The 24,204-nt window shown below is 45.3% G+C and overlaps 1 protein-coding gene across 1 annotated transcript in view; it reads right to left on the bottom strand.

Annotated features, from left to right (window-relative positions):
• LOC149360729 (glutamate receptor ionotropic, kainate 2-like) overlaps positions 1-24,204 on the bottom strand; it is a 359,306-nt gene that overhangs the window by 91,425 nt on the left and 243,677 nt on the right. Inside the window, exon 10 of the mRNA XM_089572500.1 lies at positions 23,863-24,063. Coding sequence (XP_089428626.1) covers positions 23,863-24,063 — 201 coding nt within the window. The remainder of the gene's footprint in view (positions 1-23,862; positions 24,064-24,204) is intronic.

Raw genomic sequence — 24,204 nt, 5'->3', positions numbered from 1 at the left:
AGGACATCGGCTCGTTGAAGTCATTCGCAAATGGTTCATAGCCGCCATTCTGATTGAATGACACCTCTTGAAGTGAACTATACCAAGACCACAGTTGCATTGACAAAGGCATGCTGCAATATGCAGACTGAGAGCAATTCTTTGTATTGAAGACATGTGAAGATAACTCGAAGAGCTGCTTTTCTGGCTTTGTGGCATATGCAAATCACGCTATTGACAACTCTAGTTGTAAAGATGATTTATGACACTGTAACATCCCAAGGCTACTCAGGCTATGACGGACGCCGTTGTGAAGGGCTCCGGAAATTCCGACCAACAGGGGATCTTTAACGTGCATTGACACTGCACAGTACACGGACCTCTAGCATTTCGCCTCCACCGAAATGCGACCACCGAGGCCAGGATACAAACTGCGTATTTCGCGTAGCAGCGAATGCAAAACCAGCGCGCCGTCGGGGCAACCCGATAGTTGCAAAGAAATGTGCAAAATATTTAGAGAGGCTTCGTAATCTCCTCTCTGCAAGGCACAGCGATCGTCATCAGTCATGCTTATTTGTTCTGTAGTATAGCCAATCACAGTGATATAAATTTTTTTGCGCTCTCCACTTGACATGATCCAGCTGTACAGCACAAGAAATCTCCCCTGCACTTACCTTCGGTAGTTCCCGCAGCGAACCATTATTTACCTGTTCTCCGCAATAAAAAATTCAGGGGGCACTTTGACTGTCTAAAGTGGGTAGAGGCGGAAGCGTTTTCCGCACCACCTTCGCTGTTTCTGTGGCACTGGTGGCGTCACATATATTTGAGTACTAATTACTAAGTGATGGCAAATCACTAATTAATTGTTAATTACTGATTAATGCCTGAATACTAATTAATTGCTAATTAATGACGCTTAAGCTTCGCCTTTAGGAGTCAGTGCACGTTAAACGTCAGTGCCGTCAGTGCACGTCAGTGCGATGTCAGTGCACGTTAAAGAACCCCAGGTGGTCGAAATTTCCGGAGCCCTCCACTACGGCGTCTCTCATAGCCTTAGTCGCTTTGGGACGTTAAACCCCATAAACCAAACCAAACCAAATCGCCTTTAGGAGTGGAACGCGACAGCGCGTTGTAGCGCTGCCAGGGAGTCCACGGAACGCCACCACCCGTCCGGCGCGATGCCTTGCCCTTTGAACGCAACGCTTTTTGAGGAAAGGAAATGGCGCAGTAATTCTCTGTCATCTCGGTGGACACCTGAACCGCACCGTAGAGAAAGGGAGGTGGGAGTGAAAGAAGATAGATAAAGAGGAGCCGTATTGAAGAAAATGAAAATTGTATTTGAGGAAAGGAAATTACGCAGTAACTGTCTCACATATCTCGGTGGACACCCGTCAAAATTCAGGGGGGCACTTTTTTGACCTAAAGTGTGGTCAGTGATGTGTGGTTAAGATGCTATGCTTCGCCCCTAAGAGTGGAACGCGACAGCGTCTTGCAACGCTGCCAAGGAGTCCATAGAACGCTATTGCCCATTCGGTTGTACGCCTCACTCGTCGGTAAATTGGTTTTTGAGGAAAGGAAATGTATCTGTCTCTAATATGTCGGTGGACACCTAAACCTCGCCGGAAGAGAAGGGAGGAGGATGGCAGTATGTGAAGACACCGTATTCACTAGACGCGCCTTTGTTCATTCCCAACCATCGAAATGGCATGGCGGAGTGGATGGCGTGCTTGTCTCTCACGCCGAAGACCGGGGTTCGATTCCTGAGCTCGACCAATTTCTTAATCGCTTTTATTTATTTATATGGCCTGACTAGTAAAGCTAATTAGGCTAATTGGGTAATTAAGCAATTAACTAAGCTCAGTCCCACTTACTTGGAGCATCACTATACGATCCCTTCAATTGGTTGTATGGTTACTAGCCAAAGTGCAATTGGCCCCGTTTGAAATTCGCGCACTGTGACGTCACGACCGTTTCCACCAATTGAAAAGCGTGACATTTTCTGTCGACAACTGCTGCTTACAACGATGAGACATTAAAGGCTTCCGCCTTAATACCTAGCTCATATCTACTTTTTCTATTTGTTCCATCTTGGATAAACAGGAACAAGTAAAGCTGAGCGCAGAATGTAACTACTACGTCATTTTGTAAAGGTGAAGGCTATTTTGAATTCGTCAGCTTCGAATTTCATAAAACAAAGTTATCGGACCATCTTATACGAGCTATAAGATTTACCACAAGGTAGAAATAAGGTAGCACTGCCTTATTCTTGTTGCAGAACCCATTTATTCTATATAGAAAGGTGGATACCACAGGGAGAATTAGTAGTTCTTTCTACGCAGAGAGAAACTTTTGATAATGTTATAGTATCTGAACCGCAAGAGTGCGAGTGGCAGCGAATTGCTTTCTGGTGGTCATCTCGGCTGAAATTGCTTCAGAGCGGCGGATTTGGTTTTAGTAAGATGGTTGACCACAGTATAGGCACCTCCTCCAGACCGTCACACCGGTGTGCCCTAAGCCGGAGGTGCCGAGTGAAAAAAAGAAGACATATCACCGAATAGTATCTATAATACATGAAGTCGCTTGCTGTATCACGTCATTGCCTCTTTTTATTTCCTGACGTGCTGCTTAGCTTTACGTTTCTCCATTTTGAGGGGTTACTTGTTCCGCGCAAAGAAGATATACAGGAAGAAATCTTTAATGAGTTCTGACGCTCTTAGTGACCTTATGGACGGGCCCTTTGTACTGTTACTTTTAGACATTGTGTAAGCCTGTTATTTTTGTAAGGCTTGCTCTAGGGCTTTGACCAAAATCAGCTCCTCCGTCAAAGTTGTCGCTCGAGTGAGGCCTACAGCTTCGAAAGGTAAGAGCAATTTCGACTTCCTAATTTTTTTAATTAATTTTTTTTCATTCAAGGAAGTTCATGCATTATGTTAAAAGGAATTTAGCTGAGCTCATTGCAAAAGTTACATGTTTGGGTTTGGCTCTGCGGGGAACCATCTATTGTATGGTGCCAGAGTGGTTTGTGTAAGGTTCAGCAGCAACTTGGTATATTAACACCAGAATCTTCCGTACTTTCGTCGATACTATTTTAAAAGCCAGCATTTGCTTATTTGTAGGCCTACGTGCCGCCTTCATTCCCATGGATCATAGCGCTCTGTTTGGTGCCATAATGAGAAGAACATTCAAAACAATTGAGGTTCTCCGTATTCCAGCCAGCTGGGGAGGGAAGGAGTAGAGCGAGTCCGTGAGGGCATTGCTCTTGTCGTTCTGCGTAAAGCTGCCGAGGGGACGCACAATGTATTAATTTCGCGATTTCACTAAAAAACGAGTGGTCGAAAGAGCTGGCGCGCGTTGTTGTCTTGAAAAAAGAAAAATACGTTTCACGCGAAATTTGTGTGGCACCTTGCCGCTAGCGCCTCGCTACAAGCCCATCAATGCGTTCGAAACCAGTGCTCAGAATTTCAGCTCCTCTGGGTTTTATCGGAGCGTGGCTACCAAAGCACCGAGTATTTTAGGGTAGGCTGACGGCGTCCCTCCCACACGTTAGCATGTTCCGTAAGCCCTACAGGGTCCACGAACAGCTGAAGTCCTTTGACAACCACCGGTGGAGATTGTACAGTGGCCATTTATATCGCTGAAAGGTGAACGCGAGTCCACAATGCAACGTCCGCAGTGAAGGCAACCAAGAGAAGGGTCCTTGTTTCTCATTTGCCATTCGAGAAAAAAAAATCGCAGAGAATGTTTACAACATTTGAATCAGTGCGACGTAGAAAACGACGATGAGCGGGCAGTGCAGCTCGACGTAGTTCTCCTGCTAGGCCAGCTCTCTCTAACTAGGCTGCCCTGCCGGATTCAACCTTTAAATTTTTATTTCTACAGGTCTGGTTTGGCACTTTCTCCCGTCTGCGCATTCTGTTGTCAACAAGAATCAATAGACCATTTTCTGTTGTTTTGTCGACGCTTCACCATGATGAGACGACGGTTATTCGAGCAACCACCGCAACAGCTTGGCCTTAGTTTGAGCAGCCCGATCATATTGTCGTTTGGCGCCACCATTCTTGGTTAGGTTTATGGGGTTTAACGTCCCAAAGCGACTAAGGCTATGAGAGACGCTCTTGGATACAGCCGCAGGTCTGCTTTTACCGCCATTCGAAATTTTTGAACTGGAATCTAATCGGTTACCTTGCTAACATTTTTTTAAAATTGTTATCATTTGTTCTATTATTATTATTTTTATTGTTTTTCTTTTTAATTCCTGTGCTGCAGATCTCACAGAGTCCATTTCCTGCATGTGTTACGCATTTCCCGTTTCATTTAGGTCTTTTTGCTTTCTGTCGACTTTTCTCTTCTCCAGGTTTCTTTAATTTATTAGTTTATTTATTACTTTATTTATTTCCCCAAAAAATTAATCACAAAAACTCTTTATGCACACAACTTCTGGGTCCATCCTCCTATATGGGTATGCGCCATTCTACAAGGTGAACAACAACAACAATAGCTGCGTACGGACAACGCGACAACGGAAATCTTGCCCGGGGTTGGTATCCATCGGATTACAGATTACGCGCTAATAATATGCAGGCAATAAGAGTGAAAAAGGAGAGTTGTGCCAATTTTTCTGAGGTTTTTAATGCCAAGCTAAAGCTGGTGGCCAAATTCGCCCACATGACCAGTGTGCATATTCTCTTCAGTTTATTTATCGTATATGATGACTACTTTTCTAGCCAAGTGGCGCAAGGCATACGTGGTAGCGACCAAAAAGGAGACTGTGCCTTAGGTTAAAAGGCATCTGAAGGAAAGTGTCGCATGGCAAGCAGAAGAAAATAATGGAGTGACTCATACTGTTAACGGTCATGGCACCGGATTCCTGCTTTGTTTTCCTCCGAGCGAACTTTCCTCTAGTCTCTGACAGCTAATGGATGTACAAAAATAAGCTAAGAACATGTGTTCACTACTATATAGATGATTTTTTAACCCCTTCAGGAGTGATAAGTTGCTCGGCGCCTTCTTTTTTTCGGCCGCTATCGTCCGGGAGCTATCGGAAGAGGAAAGAAGGTGTGAATTTTTTAGATCATTCACTGGAATGCCTATATGGCCCTCCTTCAGGAGGCCGTAAGGATGGATGAATGGATGGATGCTAGGAGCGTCTCGTTCGGAACTGTGTGGTGGCTGGTGCCGCCATGCTAGGTATTTCTTTCTCTTTAGATTTCTCTAACCACTCTATGAACTCATGCGCTATTATGAATAACGTGGTCATGTTTCTGTAGAAACAAATTCTATTCACATTCAGGTTGGATAGATTTCAATTTAACTTCTGTCGTTGCGTAATAATCCAACTTTTGAGCCACCAATATTAAAATCGCGTTTTGCTACTAACTTCTGCCGCAGATTCATTCCGATTACTGTTGGTATGTGTAAACTCTAGGGTATCAGAGAGGGTGACTTTGTGACATCTGGATGGATATTGGATGGATGAAAGATAGGAGCATCTCTTTTGAAACGGGGTGGTTGTAGTTTCCATCACGCTCGGTATTTTTAAATTTCTTTCAGTGTTATAAGTCGGTTCGTAATTAGACCATTTTCTTTCAATACATTTTGAATCGTACACTTCTAACCTTGAAATCCAAACAGCAGCGCCTCATAGTGGTCGTAAGGCGGGGCAGGAAAGAAACGTTGAAGAGAGGTTGAAGTCCTCAAGTCTGCATTATGAAACGCGAGCTAACAATGTGAAAGAACCGGCAACCTTAAGATGGCGAAGAGACGCGGTTTTAGAAGCATGAAAGAGACGATGAACCTTCATAACCCCAAACCCTCCAAAAAACTTCCTACCGATCTATGGGTAAGATGGGGAGCCACGACGCGCTAAGGCAGTATACCTTGTTTCGCTGACACTGCAGACGACGTGGCTAAAGCCCCAAGGCTGCACGCGATGCCTCTAACCTGTATTTATATGCACGAACGGCATCTACGTGCCCGGCAGTGGTAGCGCTGTGAACGGTGGTTTGGCTGCATGACTCCTGATTCAGCAAGCGTCTTCGTTGCCTGGAATCCAATATTCCGGAGAGGACGACAGAGAATAGAAGCATTCGACTTCTCCGCAATAGATGCATTGTGTTGCCGCAAGCGATTGCGCGGAGGGGGCGAACGCTTTTGCAAGTAGAAAAGCAGGAGCGTCGGCCTTGGAACCTGAGCAAAATAAGTTCTAAAAAGACAGCTGGCGCCATTTATGAAACGTCGAAGATGGGACGATGAACCCCGTTGGCGGAGTGGTTCTTCAGAAGTCCACAAATTGATCGCTGCAGCGCATCTTATGTACACTTTGTTGAGGGTGGCCAGTTTTCGTATTGTTGCAGTTTTGTGAACTTTGAGTACTGGATTTAAAAATGGCGTTTAAGTGAATACTATGAGCGACATCGGCGCAGATTCTTAAAAAAAAAACCGCCGTAATAGAAACTACAGGGGATTTTGTTTGAAAGCTATTGGTGTTATGTTAACGTAGCAAAAATCGCGCTGTCCAAGTACGTTACTTAAACAGTTTCAGCTGTTATTTCATGTAATGCAGGTGACAGTAAGCGAGGACTCTGTAAATTGAAACTGGACTCAAGCTCATCATATCCAACAAAAACTTGTTGAGGAAACGTCTGTTTCAGTTTTGAACGAAAACATCTTCGACGCAGGTCCGTCTGGTTGTGTTTTTGAGATAGTTGTGAGAAAAAACTGACGCCAACCAATATTTTAATTCTGCCCAACGTTTCGGGACCAACTCGGTCCCTTCTTCAGGGGTGACTAAAGTGTGCCAGCAGCAGCGGGGTGTTGCCTTCGCTCTCCCTTTGTTAGCACGTGGCGCAGTCCACTAACGTACGCAGAGGGGAGTGTTCCTGGAGTTCTATTCATCGCCGCCTTTGTGAGCCGGATGTGCCAAGACTCCACATGTCGCCTCTTGAACAGGTTTGACTCCACGGCCAAGACGCTTACCTCCTCGAAGGCTATTGGGTGGTCGGCGCGCTCGCAATGTTCGGCGAGGGGGTTGGCTTCCGAATTCATTAGCCGGCTAATGAATTCGGAAGCTTGGTTTATGGGGTTTAACGGTTTAACGTCCCAAAGCAACTCCGACTAAAGTGCGCGAAAAAATAGCTCTTAAACTGCCAGTGCGTGTAAAATATCGCTCCATGTTGTAAACATGGGTGTGGTGAGTTTGACGAACCACAGGGGAATGAATCCACTGTTCCCAATCGACACTTAGTTGTCGATTGTATACCAGAAACCAATATCGTAGTCTGGCAAGAATTATTCTGCGTTCTAGATTAGAAATGTATCGGCGGTAGTGAGAGATGAGGGCGAATCTAGTCTGCGGAATGTATTATATATAAACCTAATGTCTTTTTTCTCGACCAATTCTAGTCTATTCACGTCTATTTTCAAACAAAGGCCCCATGCCAGAGAGCCATATTCAAGCTTTGGCCTTACGAGGGTACTGTACTCAAGCAGCTTAACATATGAGGGGGCTATCTTAAACTTATGAAGAAAAAAACGTAATTTTCCAAGAGCTGATACACAAATTTTGTTAACATGACTTGCCCAATATCTAGTTTGTGCGCCAGGAGGTCAGTCTTGTTTTTGTTTTGTTTTTTGCTGATTCTAATGATTGCCTTTGTGGAATTTGCTTGGCACATTTGAAAGTCGCTAAATTTATTTTCCATGTTTTGTTCGCCGCCAAACTTTACACACGCCAAGCCGCTTATAGTTTACCCGATACGCCTTAACTTTCGCTCTCTAACTAGGTTCAGCAGTAGTTCAACCGCAGCCAATTCTTCTTGTTTTTTTATTTTGAAACTGTTAGCAATAACACATTAAAATGTCCTTGTTGTAAATATGAATACCAATTAAAGACTCGTGCTGGCCCCTGCAGTTGCATAATGCAGCTTCGTTAGTGTGCAAAGTTGAGCACGGTTTTCAGCTCGGCGAAACCTAAGGTTTTAATATCAAGCTGTCAGGGCGCATGGATACCTGTAAATTACTCACCCAAAATCATGAACGCAACGATAACTAATGAAACCTCTCAGTAATCCTCAATGTGGTTGGCTATTAATATGGTGGTTGCCGATCAGCAGATCTTCAGTGGTACTAGCTGCATTGCCTTTTGAAAGCAATGAAAAAATGTCAGTGTATAATTCCACATTCTTTGGGTTTGATAGGGTTAAACAATTTCCCATAAAACAAAGGTCACTACTTTTATAACCATCATTCCAATCATGTTCTTTTAAGCGAAATCTTCTATTTGTCCGTAGGCTCATTTGATATCTGTTGTCATTACCATCAAAGATTACCCTGCGCACTTAGATGAAAAACCTTAAAGATGTTTCCAGGCAGACGCACAACTCATTTCCAATCCCGAGTGACCGTGCTTCTCTCTGTCTGAGACGACTAAGAGCTACCGAGTGAATTCCAAAATACAAAAAAGGAGGATCTACGCTACTTCTACCATTAACAAGAGTAGAAGAGAGAGCACTATTCCCTGCTGCCACGGCACATCTGCATATAGATGGGTTTCTTCACGAACTTCTATCTGTCATAGCCCGAACACTGCATTAAATGTTTGCCAATACGCGAACTGGAGGTAGAACGCCAGAATTGAAATCAAAACATGTATTTAAAATTTTAAGTACGCTTTCACTCGTCATGCCCTGGTACATTAGGTGATTGGAACTCTTAGCCATACGGCAAGAAAAAATGAATGAAGGAGAGGTATAACACCATCCGCTAGGGAAAGCAATTTCTTAGCAATCCGACGAAACTTTATAAGGCGTAGCGTAAGGTCCTTAAGTTTTTATTATTTCAAAGCAGGGTTGAACAAACTACGACTGGCAGTTTAATTGAAACTTTTAAGCAACGAAATACGCTCTTTTGGGGGCAGGAATACAACACAGCCAAAAAATCGTTGCCGAGAGGGCAACTGCAGTTATTTCCAACATTCTCCACTTCATCAGAATGCATACAGTGCCACTACAATAAAATGGGCTTTATATTATCTTTCGTCTTGTGCAGAACTGCGAACAAAGTCTCTGTGGGTAGTCGCTTGAAAAAAGATTAAGGTTTTTCGACTAGCATATACTGGAAAACTGTATTTCATATTACGTTTGAAAAAGTGGTTTGCATACAGCGGCAGTACACTGAGATTTGTTTAGGCCCGGAATGCGAATGGGTGTCTCTGGTCTGGAGCGCATCTCTATCCATCAGCTTGCCAAGTTGATGGATTGCCAAGCATACGGAATTCCAGCACACACACTTCTTAAAAGAGGTGCATTTTATTTCTCTCCACGTAAAATTTATTGGCTGATGTCAGGATTTTGTGGGCCAAAACATGCTGCCCTGTCTCGTAAAAGCCTACTGCGATGTGAGTCAGCATATCCGTTTTTCTGTAATCAGACGGTGCATTTATACACCAGTAGATATGTCCAGACGACTGATGTCATGTCGTCCTGTCACGCCTGTGGCTCAGACAAGGCGGGAATTCGAAAGCTCAAAATGTCTCCTAACGATAAAGAAAAAAGTGGATGGATTTTCATCATCCTCATCAGCCTGACTACGACCACTGCAGGGCAACACTATCCTTTGCCAGCTGCACCAACGTATCCCTGCAAACTTCTTAATCTCATTAGAACAACTAACCTTTCGCACCCCCTGCTATGCTTGCCTTCTCTTGGAATCCACCCCGTTACCCATAGAATCCAGCGGTTGCCTTGCCTTCTCATTATATGCCCTGCACAGGCCCATTTCTTGCAACTGATTTCGACTAGGATGTCATTAACCCAAGTTTGTTTCCTCAGCCACTCTGACCGTTTCCGAGTTTTTAATGATACACCTATCAGTTTTATTTCCATACCTAGCTGCGATAATTAAATTCAGCTGAACATTTTTCGTTCACCTCCACGTTTCTGTTCCATAACTGATTAGCGGTAAGATATAGCTATTGTAGATTGGTCTCTTGTTAAATATTGGTCAACTGCCATTCATGATCTCCATCATCCAATTCATCCCTCGCTCCATCCCATTCTTATTCTTCTGGTTACTTTTCTCTCATTATAAAGATCATCGGTCACTACCTGCTTTAGGCAGACGGCCAGAACCTCGGTACATATTGTGAACTGCTCTTCCCTTGAGAGACTCTCGAGCATTATTTGGTTTTCTGCATGTTAATTTCAAGACCAACGTTCTGCTCTGCCTAACTCTTAGATCATGTTTGCAGTTCAACTCCTGATTAACTTATGAAGAGAATGTCATCGGCGAATTGCAGATTACTGAAGTATTCTTCATTAAGTCTTATTCCCAACTGTAGTCAATCCCGTCCTCGAAATGTGTCCGTAAGCTGGTGGTGGATAGCCTTGGCTATCCACCGCCTATATATATATATATATATATATATATATATAAATATATATATATATATATATATATCATGCTTGTAGGTACGTGTGGTGATGAGGCAGAGAGAGAGATGTGAGCTGCATGCATTGACAAGGCTGTGCAAGAAACGCAGTGCTGAGGCCATAGGCTATCGGCGTTCAATGTGTTCATTGGCGTTGGCGTTGTCACCGTTTTACACTACGAACATTTTAAGAAAAGGAAGGCGAGCGCGCGGAGAGGCACGTCAGCTGTGCGTAGTGACGTCGCTTGCATCGCGCGCATGCGCAGTATGGTCGTGCAAGAGCACGCGGAACGGCGGGACTGTGGGCAGTGTAGCTCAAGCAACAATATATGGCTACGCGCAGATGTTGGTTTTGAAATCCTCGAAGTTTAACCAGAGTTAAACCACAGCCAAACATAAACAACACAAACAACAAAGACAGTCGCGTCACAGAACCGAAGGACGCGAACAGCGATGCGCTCAGACGCGAGCTAGAACTCGCTCGAATCAAACAAATTGAGCTCGAACGGAAAGTTGAGGAACTCACAAAAACACTAAAGGAACAACAGCGGGAACTCGACACGACTAGAGCCCTTCCAAAACGACAACCACAGGCATCGAACGAAGGAGACCTGGAAACACGAATGCAACAGATGATGCAGCAGATGATGCAGAATATGATGCAGCAAATCCAATCGCAAATGCAACAGATGCAAGTACAATTCCAAGGGCAGATCTCAGAGATCAGAAGCGCTTTTCGAAAACAAAAACATACCGAAAACATTAGGGAAAGGGCGTACAACCGTCCAGCGCTAACAGCTTTCGCAAGCGAAGAAGGCAACAGCAGTAACGCGTAAACATGATCGATACGTATCGGCAAGAACAAGAATACTTAGATATTTGGCAATGGAACTGCAGAGGCTACCGCAAAAAAGCAGGCCCTCTTAAAACAATATATAAACACACAACTCACACCTCCTGATGTAATTGCGCTCCAAGAGACTGGATTCAAGCCGACCTTACCGTACGAGGTTTACGAGAGTCAAAACGAAGGTAAAGCGGCCGTCCTAGTCAGCAAAACCATTACCGCCATCAGGCACGATACCATCGCCGACACCGACATTGAACACGCGCTTATTGAACTCATTCCGAAAAAGCGAAAGGGAAGCAGCACGTTCTTACTGAACGTGTACAGCCCGCCGAGGCAAAGAAAAGCCAAACTCTTCGAACTGTATTATGGAGCGCACAAGCTGGCCAAAGAAAATGCACTCATCATCGTAGGAGATTTCAACGCCATGGACAGGAGTTGGGGATACCAGAAAGAAGACATCAAGGGAAGAACATTAGTGGAAGTAGCGGAATATTTTGGCTGCAGTCTAATCACAGATCCTGCGACCCCCACGAGAATCGGGAATAGCGTGAGCATGGACACATGCCCGAACCTCACCTTCGTAAGGAAGAGCAGGGAGTCACAGTGGGAAAACATGATGGAAAATCTAGGCAGCGATCACTTTATCCTCCGGACACGAATAGCATCCGACACCATAACACGCCAGATTGGACAGGCGAAAATCACTGACTGGAACGCGTTTCGCGGGGCTTGCAACCAATCTGAAGGCGGTATCCAATCACTGGAGGAATGGAGCGGCATGCTGAGAGAAACGCGACAACGATGCACAAAAATCTAAGGAGAACGACAGCAACGCCCGAAGTAGACGCCCACCTCCTCAGACTATGGGAAGCGAGACGCAGCCTCACGAAAAGATGGCGGAAGCAAAAACGCAACAGGAAACTAAAACTAAAGATAGCAGAAATTACGGCAAAGCCGGAAGAATACGCGATGCAACTCGCGAAACAAAATTGGGAACTCAGCGACTCACTTAGGGGAACTCTAGGCACGGCCAGAACCTGGAATCTCTTGAGAGCATTAATCGATCCGACCGAAATAAAATCAGAAAACAATAAAGCCATCCACAGGTTCATCCACTCCTTCGAGGGATCCGACATCGCCCTACTGGAGAATGCACGAGAAAAATGTTTCGGTGATCACAACCCCCCGCGATACCAAGGAACGTATCGAGGAGCCGAAAACGAGAAACTCGACCACCCCATAACTGTGGAAGAGGTTTACGCGGCCATAAGAAACACAACCAGAAACACGGCAGCCGGAGCGGACAGAATCGACAACGCCCTAATCCGCAACCTGAGCGACGACCTCATACAAGAGCTCGTCACCTTTCTTAACAAACATTGGGAGGCGGAGACGGTTCCCGAAGATTGGAAACACGCGGAAGTAATAATGATACCTAAACCTGGTAAAAAACTACAAATTGAAAACCTCAGGCCCATATCACTCACTTCGTGCCTTGGCAAGCTTTACGAACGGGTTGTAACTTTAAGACAGCAAAATTACATGGAAGACAACGACTGTGTACCACATACAATGTTCGGCTTCAGAGCGAAGCTCTCGACGCAGGACGTTCTCCTCCAAATACAAGAAGATGTCCTGCGAAACGTACCTCGGACGGGAGAAAATGTCATAATGGCCCTGGACATCAAGGGGGCATTCGATAACGTCAGCCACGAAGAGATCCTTACGGGCCTAGACAACCTGGATTGCGGACGCAGAATCCACGGCTTCGTCAAAGCCTTCCTGTCCGATAGAACTGCCACCATCGGCATAGGAGACCTTCGATCGGACAAAATTCGCACTCCAAACAAGGGAACACCCCAAGGGTCAGTTATCTCACCCCTACTCTTCAACATAGCTGTGATAGGCCTAGCTCGAAAACTAGAGAACATCGAAGGCATCAGGCATGCAATGTATGCTGACGATATAACAGTCTGGACAAACACGGGCTGTCTCGGAGAGAAGGAAGAAAGGCTACAGCAAGCGGCCTCTTGTGTAGAGCAATACCTCGCAGCGCAGAAAGAGGACTCGCATGCTCGACCGAGAAATCGGAACTGCTGAGAGTCTGGAGAGGCAAGCAAAACCGGACCGTCCCAACCAATGAGGACATAAAACTCAACGTCTACCTAGAAAGGACGCCCACACCCGAAAAGACAACAATAAGAATTTTGGGCATGTGGGTTCAATCCAACCAGCGCAGTAATCACACTTTTACCCTACTGAAAGCAACAACGCTACAAGTCGCACGCATGATCACCCGCATCACCAACAGGCGACATGGCATGCGTGAAGAGGACACACTAAAACTAGTCAGAAGCCTAGTAGTTAGTCGAATCACGTACAGCCTACGCTACCAGTGCCTCAAGAAAAAAAATCGCTGAGGCTTAACTTGGTTAAGCCTGGAGAATGCGAAGCATCATCGCGTCGCGTAATTTGCAGGCGCACAACCACAGCGACGGCGCGAGGTGGGCCCCCGTTTCTCCACTGTCGTGACGCCATCGTGTCACGTGGTGTGACGTCATGCATCACGTGATTTGGAGGCGCACAACCACAGCGACGGCGCGAGGTGGGCCCCCGTTTCTCCACTGTCGTGACGTCATCGTGTCACGTGGTGTGACGTCGTGTATCACGTGATTTGGAGGCGCACAACCACAGCGACGGCGCGAGGTGGGCCCCCGTTTCTGCACTGTCGTGACGTCATCGTGTCACGTGGTGTGACGTCATGTATCACGTGATTTGGAGGCGCACAACCACAGCGACGGCGCGAGGTGGGCCCCCGTTTCTCTACTGTCATGACGTCATCGTGTCACGTGGTGTGACGTCATGTATCACGTGATTTGGAGGCGCATAACCACGGTGAAGGGCTGAAGTGGTAGCTAAAGTAGTATGCTTCGCATAAAACGAAATACAACAAGCGGATGCCCTGCTACGCAAAGCGTATAAGACAGCGCTCCGGCTACCACGCAACACGTCTACAGAAAAACTCATGGCCCTGGGATTACATAACACCTTTGAGGAGCTACGAGAGGCACAGCTTGAGTCGCAAAAACTCCGGCTGTTGCAAACAACGACAGGAAGAGCGCTCCTGCAGAGGCTCGGATACCGCGAGCAGATGCGAGAAATGTCGAGGACGGCAAGGATCCCCGACGAGCTTCGCAAGACCCTCAAGGTAGCGCGAATACTAAAAAACATGGATCCCAACCTCCATCGAGGTAGAAGAGAAGCGAGGGCCGAATTCATCGAGAAAACGTACGCTCCTCAAGCCACGACCGTGTATGCAGACGCGTCTTGGAGAGGAGGAGATATCAAAATCGCTGTAGCGCCGGTGGTCGATTCGTCTTTACGCGAAATGACCAGCGCGTCTCTCCGAGGCTGCACAGCTGCAGAGTCCGAGGAAGTAGCCGTTGCTCTAGCGGTGGCGGACGGCTATAGAACCGGGCGGTCACTAACGATACTCACGGACTCTCAAACAGCCTGCCGAAATTACATGAATGGCAGGATAGGTCGTGACGCGCTCCGTATACTCCTCGCAGCGAGCGACAGAATTAAAAACAAGGAAGAACAAAACGACAAAATCCGACACAAAATTGTGTGGGTACCGGGGCACACGGGGGTGGCAGGGAACGAGAGGCCGACAGGATAGCTCGAGGATACATTACTTTCTGAGCATCCGACGAGATCGCGGAACTCGCGCCAGCACCCAGTGAATACTCGGCCATACTACAAAACTATAGAGGCAGAAGAATGCGATATCCCCCACCGCACAAATCTCTCAGCAGAGAGGAAGCTGTCACTTGGAGACAATTGCAAACAGGCTCTTTCCCAAACCTACATATACTAAACAAAATGCACCCTACGATATACACGAACAAATGTCCCTGGTGCGACGAAAAACCCACTCTATACCACATCACATGGGCCTGCCAAAACATAGACGTGGTCCCCAAAATACAAAATCCGAGTGCGGAGCAGTGGGAGACTCTGCTGTCCAGCGACCGCTGCGAAGACCAACAAGGTCTGGTACAGCGAGCTCAAAGGGCGGCAGTGGCCAGCGGAGCCCTGGACTGATGGCAACCGACCACTGATTAGAGGCGGACGACTTCGACAGAGAAGGCTCCTGGGGGTAGAACCAAGACGTCTCTGAAGATGCCCCCATACCGCAGGAGAAACCATTAGTGTAAATAAAGTTTTCCCTTCCCTTCCTTCCTTCCACTAGTTTCCTATCATTTTTTCATGCTTGACAACAATATCTGCTTGCGTTCTTTTCTTTTTTTTCAAGTCTAGGCTACTTTCCTCCAGTTTGTTTCGTACACGAATTTGAGTTTGGCATTTTTCCATCTATATCGCCTTCGTTGTTTTGTGGCAATCCTCGCCATATTCTCTTGCTGTCATCTGCGGAGCACAAAAAAGCATCATAGCCTTCATGACTGAACCTCACTGCTTCTGAAAATCGCGACAAGACTGTAACGGCCCCCAGAAATACTGCGGCATTCTCAGAAAATATGTTTTCTTCACTAAGCAGTTTTGTCATTTTGGTTCAAAACGCCACACTGCAACACATTGTTAGCCAGTTAAAACAGCACCTTGTTCACTTCTGATTCGTCAGAACGATATTTTGTTCACCTTCCACTCGATTGAATTTGATATGCTTTAACTGGCTTTTTGATGACTTACTCTATATCTACCGCACACTCTTCGTCCAACTGTATATCTGGGCTGACCTTCCCTAAAACATCCTTTTTTTCGGCACACCTCCTGCATAGCTGCCCACTTATTTTTCCTCGGTTTGAGCCAGCGCAGATATTCAAAAACTTTGGCGACTCGTTTCTCTTCCGGGTTTTTTTTTCTGAGCTGTTTCTCATTTCAAGAATTTCCTCTGAGCTTAGTGTCTAGTAAGTAATCTCTAACCAATATGACTCTGTCAATTTTTCCATGAACTGTTAAGCTGATCTACCAGTCCCTCTTTAGTTTCCGTTGCTTTCGGTGATTGCTTCTAGGGTCTAAACATTCTGCTTCACTACTTAATTCCGACCCACTTCACGGTGAATGGTGTACAGTGGTGCACAAAACCAGCAACCCTCAATCACATCTGATGGCTTCGAGCAGAAGAAGCTGTCGTACGAGTTCGTTTTTGCGTCGGCTTCGAGTAGACCGACGCAACACCAGTGCGATACGCCGATACAAAACAAAACATGACCACTAATGAGTCCATGTATTGATGAATCCTCATGCTGCCTGAAACTGGTGATGTTGAGCTACATAAAGAAAGTCGGCTATGAAGTGTTCTGCCATTCGTTTTGAGCACCATGTGCAATGCGCTTTGCTGCCATGTGCGCTACCGCCCTGCCGTCTACCGACAGTACCAGAACTTCTTTACTCTACAAAACGAGTCGCTGAATTATTACGTATAAGGTGGTTATTCCGTAAGTATTAGTACTTTGTACCTGAAAAAGAAAAAAAAAAGACTGGAATAACATGTTCGCGCTCTAAGATGTTTTAAATTCCACTCTAGCTTCAAATATACCCGGAGTGGTTACGTTGCTCATTAATATCAATCACGTCTTAGGAGATCTCCACTAGGCCTGAATATCGTTTTAGGAGTATCTGGTAGTAAATGATTCAATCGGTACTATCAGTAATCGATGCCATTAACCGTAGACGAAAATTTCATTGGGAAGGTGAACCGTAGAAAATAATTCTGCATCATCATTATCGTTACGCAGGCGGACGAGAAGCGAAGAGTTTCTAAGACTCTAACTGAAGAGGGCTTTTGACAGAGGAAAAAATATAGCTTATTTTGGTAGTTAACCCGACCGCTTGAGTTCAAAAATTTCACACTAGCATTGCTGGGCACAAATCCATTCAAAGCTTTTCCATTCTTCTATCTAGCTTGCAACAATTCGCGGGCCATCAAAAGAGAAGATATTTCCGTTCCTCAGAAATGCCTGTCATGAGATCGCCTTGCTCAACACGCAGTCGATTTTCCTCGTGCCGTGCCACGTCTTGCCACTCGAGTCGTCTCCCGTCTGCCTTTGTTCTGTTTTCTGCGCTGCTTAAGCAAGGACCCATACCAACTCACCCAGTTTTCCGTTGTCGTAAATCCGATTTTACTTTCGTAGAAACAACTGTCTGTGTCCCGCCTACTTCTGGCTGTCTTCTCCAATTCCATACAATGCTATTGCTTCGCAGATATTGACTCCTTTCGAGATGCTCCTGCATCTTCGAACGGGAAAGCCTGTGTTGCAGCGCCCGCATCTATATAGGGAACACTCGACTTTCACACGAGCTCCAAAGAGGAGCTCCCAGTTTTTTCAGAACAACTCCGACAGCTGCATTTGTATGTCAGTCTGGCGGACTACCCAAGGATAAAATGAGGGGGCGCTTTTAGCAAGGGACGGCTATACGTCCACATTAGAGTAGAGTGGATCTTCTGTACTCTTGCACTGCTAAAAAGTTTTTTCGCGCACGCCAGGCAACGACCAGTTAGAAAACGCCGCAAAATGCCGACAAGACACCAGCTAAGCGTGAGCAGCGAAATTACCTTCTTTTCTCCACAAAAGAACGCAACGCATCTTGGCACACACTGTTTTCACTGAATCTTCGTTCGATTCGAGGCGTCTTTTCTGTGAATGGCCTTCACCCGAACGTCAAGTGCGTTTCGCAACTTGTTTCGCAAGCCCACTTTTTCCATTGCTGCGCTGGATGAACTCGTTAGTTACAAAACGAACCAACAAGAAGGGCCAAGAATGGCTCGAGAGGATAAAGCCTCCAACGAAGGGCAGGAGCTTTCATTCGGGTTTACTCTTTCGTAAGCGACGTCGAGCGTAAGACAACAGCTTCATTTCGGCGGAACTGGAACTTACGTGGCGCTCAGAGCGTCGTGCCAAGCGATTTCCGACGCAGTTTAAGCCGCAATTCGCGAGCGCTGTTCGACGACATGTTGCTCTTGTCGCGTACGTTCGACTTGTTTCAAGATATCACGGTAAGTGACAGACATTGATTGCGTGTATTTTCTTCTGTCTACAACGCCTCTCCTGTCATCCTCTCTCGGGTCTTACAAGCAGCAACTCCTTTTGAAGGCACCGCCCTTTTAACTTTCCTTTCTATTATATTGTTTATTTTCAACGTACAAAGCACTCACAGTATGTGTGGAATGAAGAATATAAAAAAAAGCCCTCGACATGATCAGAAGCCCAAGTGTAGACGGTACAAATGTAGAATACTGTTTGAATAATGTGCAATACAAATTAGAGATAAAACTTTAACAATAAACAATGAACGCGTTTTTCCAGGATATCTTCAATGCCGCTATCAGATGTACCACCTTTGTCTCCCTCTTGATCTTCGGCGCACAATGGAGGGAACGAATGATAACCAAATAATTACGAGAATAATGCTCGCATCGCAGCCCTTTCTTCATAAATTTGGTGCTCTGCTTGATTCTTAGCAGCGTCGTTGTGTCTCAAAACGCCATGCTTTACTTTATTCTTTTCCTCTGCAAGTCCATGATATTTAAAGGTGGATTAACAAAGACATTAGCGTCTGAAGATGAAAGTTCCGATTTCGAAGAATGCCGCCACTATGACGAAACGCGTGGCGCAAACTACGGAAGTTTAGCAGTGGCCTCGTTTTACATGGTCTTTGTATTGGCAGAGCACTGAAGGCATTCTTTCTTGAAATAACCATGCAAGAATTTTTAATATATCGAATTCCGAGTGTCGAATGGGGACCAGAATTCACATTCCAAGGTGTGTTTTATATTCTGCAATGAAAGGCACCATGCGACTTTACTTTTGCAGGTTCGAAAATGTAACACGGAAGCTTAAAAAAAAAAAAAATTCGGGGGACACTTTGGCTCTCTAAAGTGCTGCACGTCGAAAGCCTTTCTTTGCGCACTGGTTTGCAAGAATTTTTGAATTGATTTATTTTTTATTCTTATTTATTAACTTCTTGGCTCTTTATTTTTTTTACGTTTTTTATTTTTCGTTTTTTTTTCGTCAGTGAAGGGAGAAAGATGGGAGTAAACGATGGCACCGTATTCACTAGACGCGCGTTTGTTCATCCCAAGACATCAAGCTGGCATGCCGGAGTGGTTAACGTGCTCTTCCCGCACTCCGGATACCCTGGTTCGATTCCCCAACTCAACTAATTTTCTACTCGGTTTTATTTATTTATTTGTTTTACTTGGAGCATCACTATACCATCCCTTTGATTGTTTGCATTTTTTACTAGCTAAAGTACAATTGGCCCCGTTTGAAATTCGCGCACTGTGACGTCACGACCATTTCGACCAATTGAAAAGCGTGACATTTCTGTCGATCTCCTCCTTACAACGATGAGGCACTAAAGGCTTTCGCCTTAATAAAACCTACAGACTTTTCACGCCTGGCTGGCTTCTCGGAGTGAGTTAGACAGTGTGCGAAACAGGACCCAAAAACTTTGTGGCCCCAACAATTGTATGTTCTAATTTCGACTTTCTTAGAGTCTACTTAGACGACTAAACTACTGTTTACTCACGTGGCGACATAGATAATTAAAACGTACTGCAGAGGCAGCCCAGTCGTCTGAGCATCGGCCCAGAGTGCGGGAGGTGAGGCATTCAATCCCCAGAGCCACGGGTACCCAGTGATACAATAGGTACGAGCTTTCTTCTCGCCTGGTGCTCGATTTCTCGCGAATGAAATGCTTGGAGAATAGGCCTATGAACCCACGTTGTGTTGAATAAAAATGCCTTGTGCCAAGACTATTTTTGCCACAGATTCCCTTGCGGCATTAGAATTGATCATCATCATATTCAGATTTAATAAAACATACTTTTTTTGTTTCATGCGGTGTGCCTGCAGCAAAAAAAAAAAACGCCCGAGAATTTTATGATGCCACCTTTAATCAGAAACTAGGCACGCGGAACATTTCCTGTGAATGCATTTACAGTGGAGTCCTATCTCTCAAAATCTACCTTCACAGAAGGCGCCGCCATGTAGCCCAGGAAATACCCTGCCACCCGCAGACCAGCGCTTACAATGCCGATTCCAAAACTTTTCTTGCTGTCTCTGTGTTCACGCTAGAAAATTACCGCGTTGTATGCACGCATTTCACTGCGCCAAAGGCTGCGAAGAACCGGTATACTGCATTATGCCAGTGAGATACGGGGGGTCTTCTTGCTAGGCTGTGAGAAAACAAAAACCAAAGCACGCACAATGTCATGTGGTAGTGAGTGCCGGCTCTCTATACCAGCCCAGTGCATGAAAGGGAGGCATAGAATTGCCTTACTCTTTTGCGACGCACAAAAGCCCCAGCGATGTTGCGGCATATGTTTCCATTCTTCGGCTGCTGGTTCATTGTAAGCAATGCGGCAAGATAGTTTAATGTTGCTAGAATTTAGTAGACGGCGTGTAAAAGAATAAAGCACCCTGAAAACAGTAGGCTCCGGCGATAAAAACCAAATGGTGAAAAAACCATCCATATTTGGATGATATCAAAAATGATTGTGCACAATGGGCCTCAATGAGGAAGTTGGTGGAGTGCTCAGCAATCGATTATGGTATACTTTTCTCGTTTACTGACTATACCAGAGCGCTATTAAAAGAAAACATCTTGAAGGATTTGCAGCCCGAAGTGTGCTGTCCAAAACTTATTCCCTTCTATTAGTTTGTTTTTATTAATTTATTCTTGCAACTCCAAGAGTTTCATTGCTTAGCATTTTCGTAAGACATTAATATAAGGCCCATGAACTGAAAGCGTAATTTTGTAGTCTGCTAACTTTAAGTTGATTTAAAATCGGCTTTCGAGGAAAGAAAATCAGGCAGTAACTGTCTGACATATCTCAGTGGACACCCGAACCGCGCCGTAAAAAAGCTGGAACAGCTGATGAGCCGCGCTGAAATTTCGCATTAGGAAATACCGTAATCGTCGGCAATTTTTTTGACCTCTTGCTTTGAAGAAGTAATTTTGTGACTTTTTTTTTGTTTTGTCTGTTCGCATAATCAACCTACCGTATAATAATACCCATCTGGAGGCTTCACGATCAGAGCCAAAGAAACGCGAACAGGGTAAACTAAGTATGAACAAAGAACTAAACAATATTAGCTTTTCAAGGTGATACACAGGCTGACCCATTTAACTTCCACTCTACCAGTCTATGCGCGACCCAGCTAGAAATAGCATGCACTAGTATTCATTCTCCTTCAGCTAAAATATTCCTGAACTTCTGTTTTCCTATTCACTGTCTTGTTCGCGTGTCACTTGGCACTTGATGGACATGAAATAAGCACACAAATACGATAAGGAAACGATTGTGTTCATACATTCTTAAGAGAATATTCATCGAGAGATTGCAGGGAGCACTCAGGCGCTAAGTCTGAAAAACATTTAAAGCAATGCCACCACAGTTATCGAACTATCGCGAACCGTTCAATGTTGATTCACTAGGTCCATCTACGATGATTTCTTATAAAGGCCAAAGTGCATTTACTGTGTACAGCTGTTGTTCGAAACAATACTCTAATAATCTGAACGTTTCCTCCCCTGCAGTAAAAAAAAAAATGATGCAACAGGCACAATTGTCACCACCTCAAAACAGTCGATTACAATACAATCAAAGAATTTTTTTCTGATAATGTTCTCACAGAGCAACATGTACCTCGTGCGTCATAATCATCCAGTGTGATGGTCGTTATCTAATAAGACATATACAGGTACTTCATCTGTCCGGTTTCCGAAATGAACCACGTTCTAGTTTTTGGTGCGCTTTCTGAAACACGGACATGGGTGAATTTAAATAAAGCTCTACACACGACATATCGTGTGCCAATCTTTACACCTAAATATTTTCATTTTGAGTTCACGACTGATAGACAGCCAGAAAAATAGTTCGCAAGCGAATGTTTATCGAGGAAACCCGGCCGCAGCGGCAGCATTTCGATAAAGGCGAAACGAAAAAGGCGCCCGTGTGATGAGCGACGTTAACACACGTTACAGATCCCTAGTTGGTTGAAATTATTCCAAGCCTTCCACTAGGCCACCTGTTCTTTCACTCTCTCTTTCCTCCCTTTCCCCACAGCGCGGTCGACATGTCCACCGAGATATGAGGCAGTTACTGCGCCCTTTTCTTTCCTCAAATACCAATTACAGAGCGAACTAGTGGTAACAAACAAGCCAAATAAGAAATGGTCGCCAGTCATAGTTTCTAGCAATTCTCTGTCGGGCACAAAATATTCCAACAGGACATAAAATTTCTAGGTAACTCGCATTGAATGTAAGGTTTATTGCAGATATCGACATTCTCCCCGCATGAACTTACAATACTAGGTAGCTCATTGTGTGCACCCGAACACAGCAGTAAAGACACGACCCTAATAAAGACGAAATTTACGGTTGTAAATTTAGGAATGATTCAGCGAAAGGTTGTCAACGACATATAAAGCATAGTGGTGACACTCTTAGTTCTTCGTATTGCACAGGTATACTCAATGTAAAGAGAAATAAAAGGCAGTGCCCTTTGAGGAAGACCACAAGTAGCACTGTAGCAATCGGTATCGTATAGTACTAAACACCGCATTACGCAAAACCGAAAGAACGTTTGGCGAGTTCGTACGTTCATGATGAAAAATAGCCCAAAGGGAACAAGAGGGACGGATAAGGCAATGCAGAAAAGCGCTCTTTTTCCTTTCCATTCCCCTTTCCTGTTCACTTTGCGCTGTTTTTCAGCATGAATTGAACACCTGGGGACATGAAATGCAATACCAGGAGTAGCGAGTCCTGAAACATCTATCCTATAAGTACTTCTTCATTTCTGACCATTGCGACGGAAAATGCGCCTATGGAGGCCAATAGTCTAGCTGTCATCTACACGGTGACTCCGAGTGAGTTTTTCGAGTCCGGGAGCTTATAACATTTCAGGGTTAAAAGTATGACGCGCATGTTTTGGTTCGTTTCTTGCAAAACATAAAGATGCACATAAGTTCACTAATGGAGTTGTTCGTTTGATAGTTTTCTGTAGCTTCGGACGTACGGCAGAAGTTAAATCCGTGTTCAAGCAAGATGACGACAGTGGAATTTAAGTGCGCAAGGGCACCTTTGGCAAAAGCATGCCATGGCACAAGGCATTTTTGTCCACGCAAGGTGGGGTCAAATGTCCATTTCCGAAGCATTTCAACCCAAAGGAGCAGAGCTCTAGGCCAGGGAAAAGGTGTGGCCGCACTGTCATCGACGACAACCCGGCGGCACTTGGGTTCGTACCCCACATCCGTGGTGGAGGTTCAAACTACTAGCTCACCGCTGCAGTGATCCTCGCTGCATAAGAATGTGCGGATACAAAAACGACTGATTGGTAAAAATAGACATTCGTCGGGCCATCGTATGTGCTTCCATTGACCCCCTGTGACGCCTTTGGCTCATGTCGTGTGGCAACTGCTAAGCGCAAAAACATCATTTAGCTAACACTTTTTGACGCAACAAAGAGTTGTGTTTGCCCGCTGTGGTCACGTTTGGAGCTTTCGAGCTTACTTCAAAACAAGGGACAACAAACGTTGGCACGTCCCCAAATCTCCCGATGGCTACTAGGACTCACCCTGTCGATGAGCTCACGTATCATGCCATTCCACTCTCCCGAGGCGTTGTTTCCGTAGGAGTTGTCCTTGACCAGGTGCAGCCTGTACTGGAAGCCGATCTTCTCTGCCAGCGCATCCATCAAGTCCACCGCGTATCCCTCGAAGCGGTCGTTGCCTTCGCGAAGGTGGGCATCTTTCTTCAGCATCGTGTACGGGGGATTCTGCGTGCAGTAACAAGCAAACATAAATATTCGCAAGCTGTTTTTTCCTTGTGATGGTGGTGGTGCTGGCGTCTATGTGAAGGCGGCATTACTCTTGCAGTGGGCCTGTCGGTAACTGCTCCGGCTGTGCGATTAAAGAAT

Source organism: Amblyomma mixtum, chromosome 2 (assembly GCF_055824585.1).
Source record: "Amblyomma mixtum isolate Tamu chromosome 2, ASM5582458v1, whole genome shotgun sequence".
Classification (NCBI taxonomy): Eukaryota; Metazoa; Arthropoda; class Arachnida; order Ixodida; family Ixodidae; genus Amblyomma; species Amblyomma mixtum.
The sequence above is the reverse complement of the archived record's forward strand: the minus strand, read 5'-3'. Positions and strand labels throughout refer to the sequence as shown.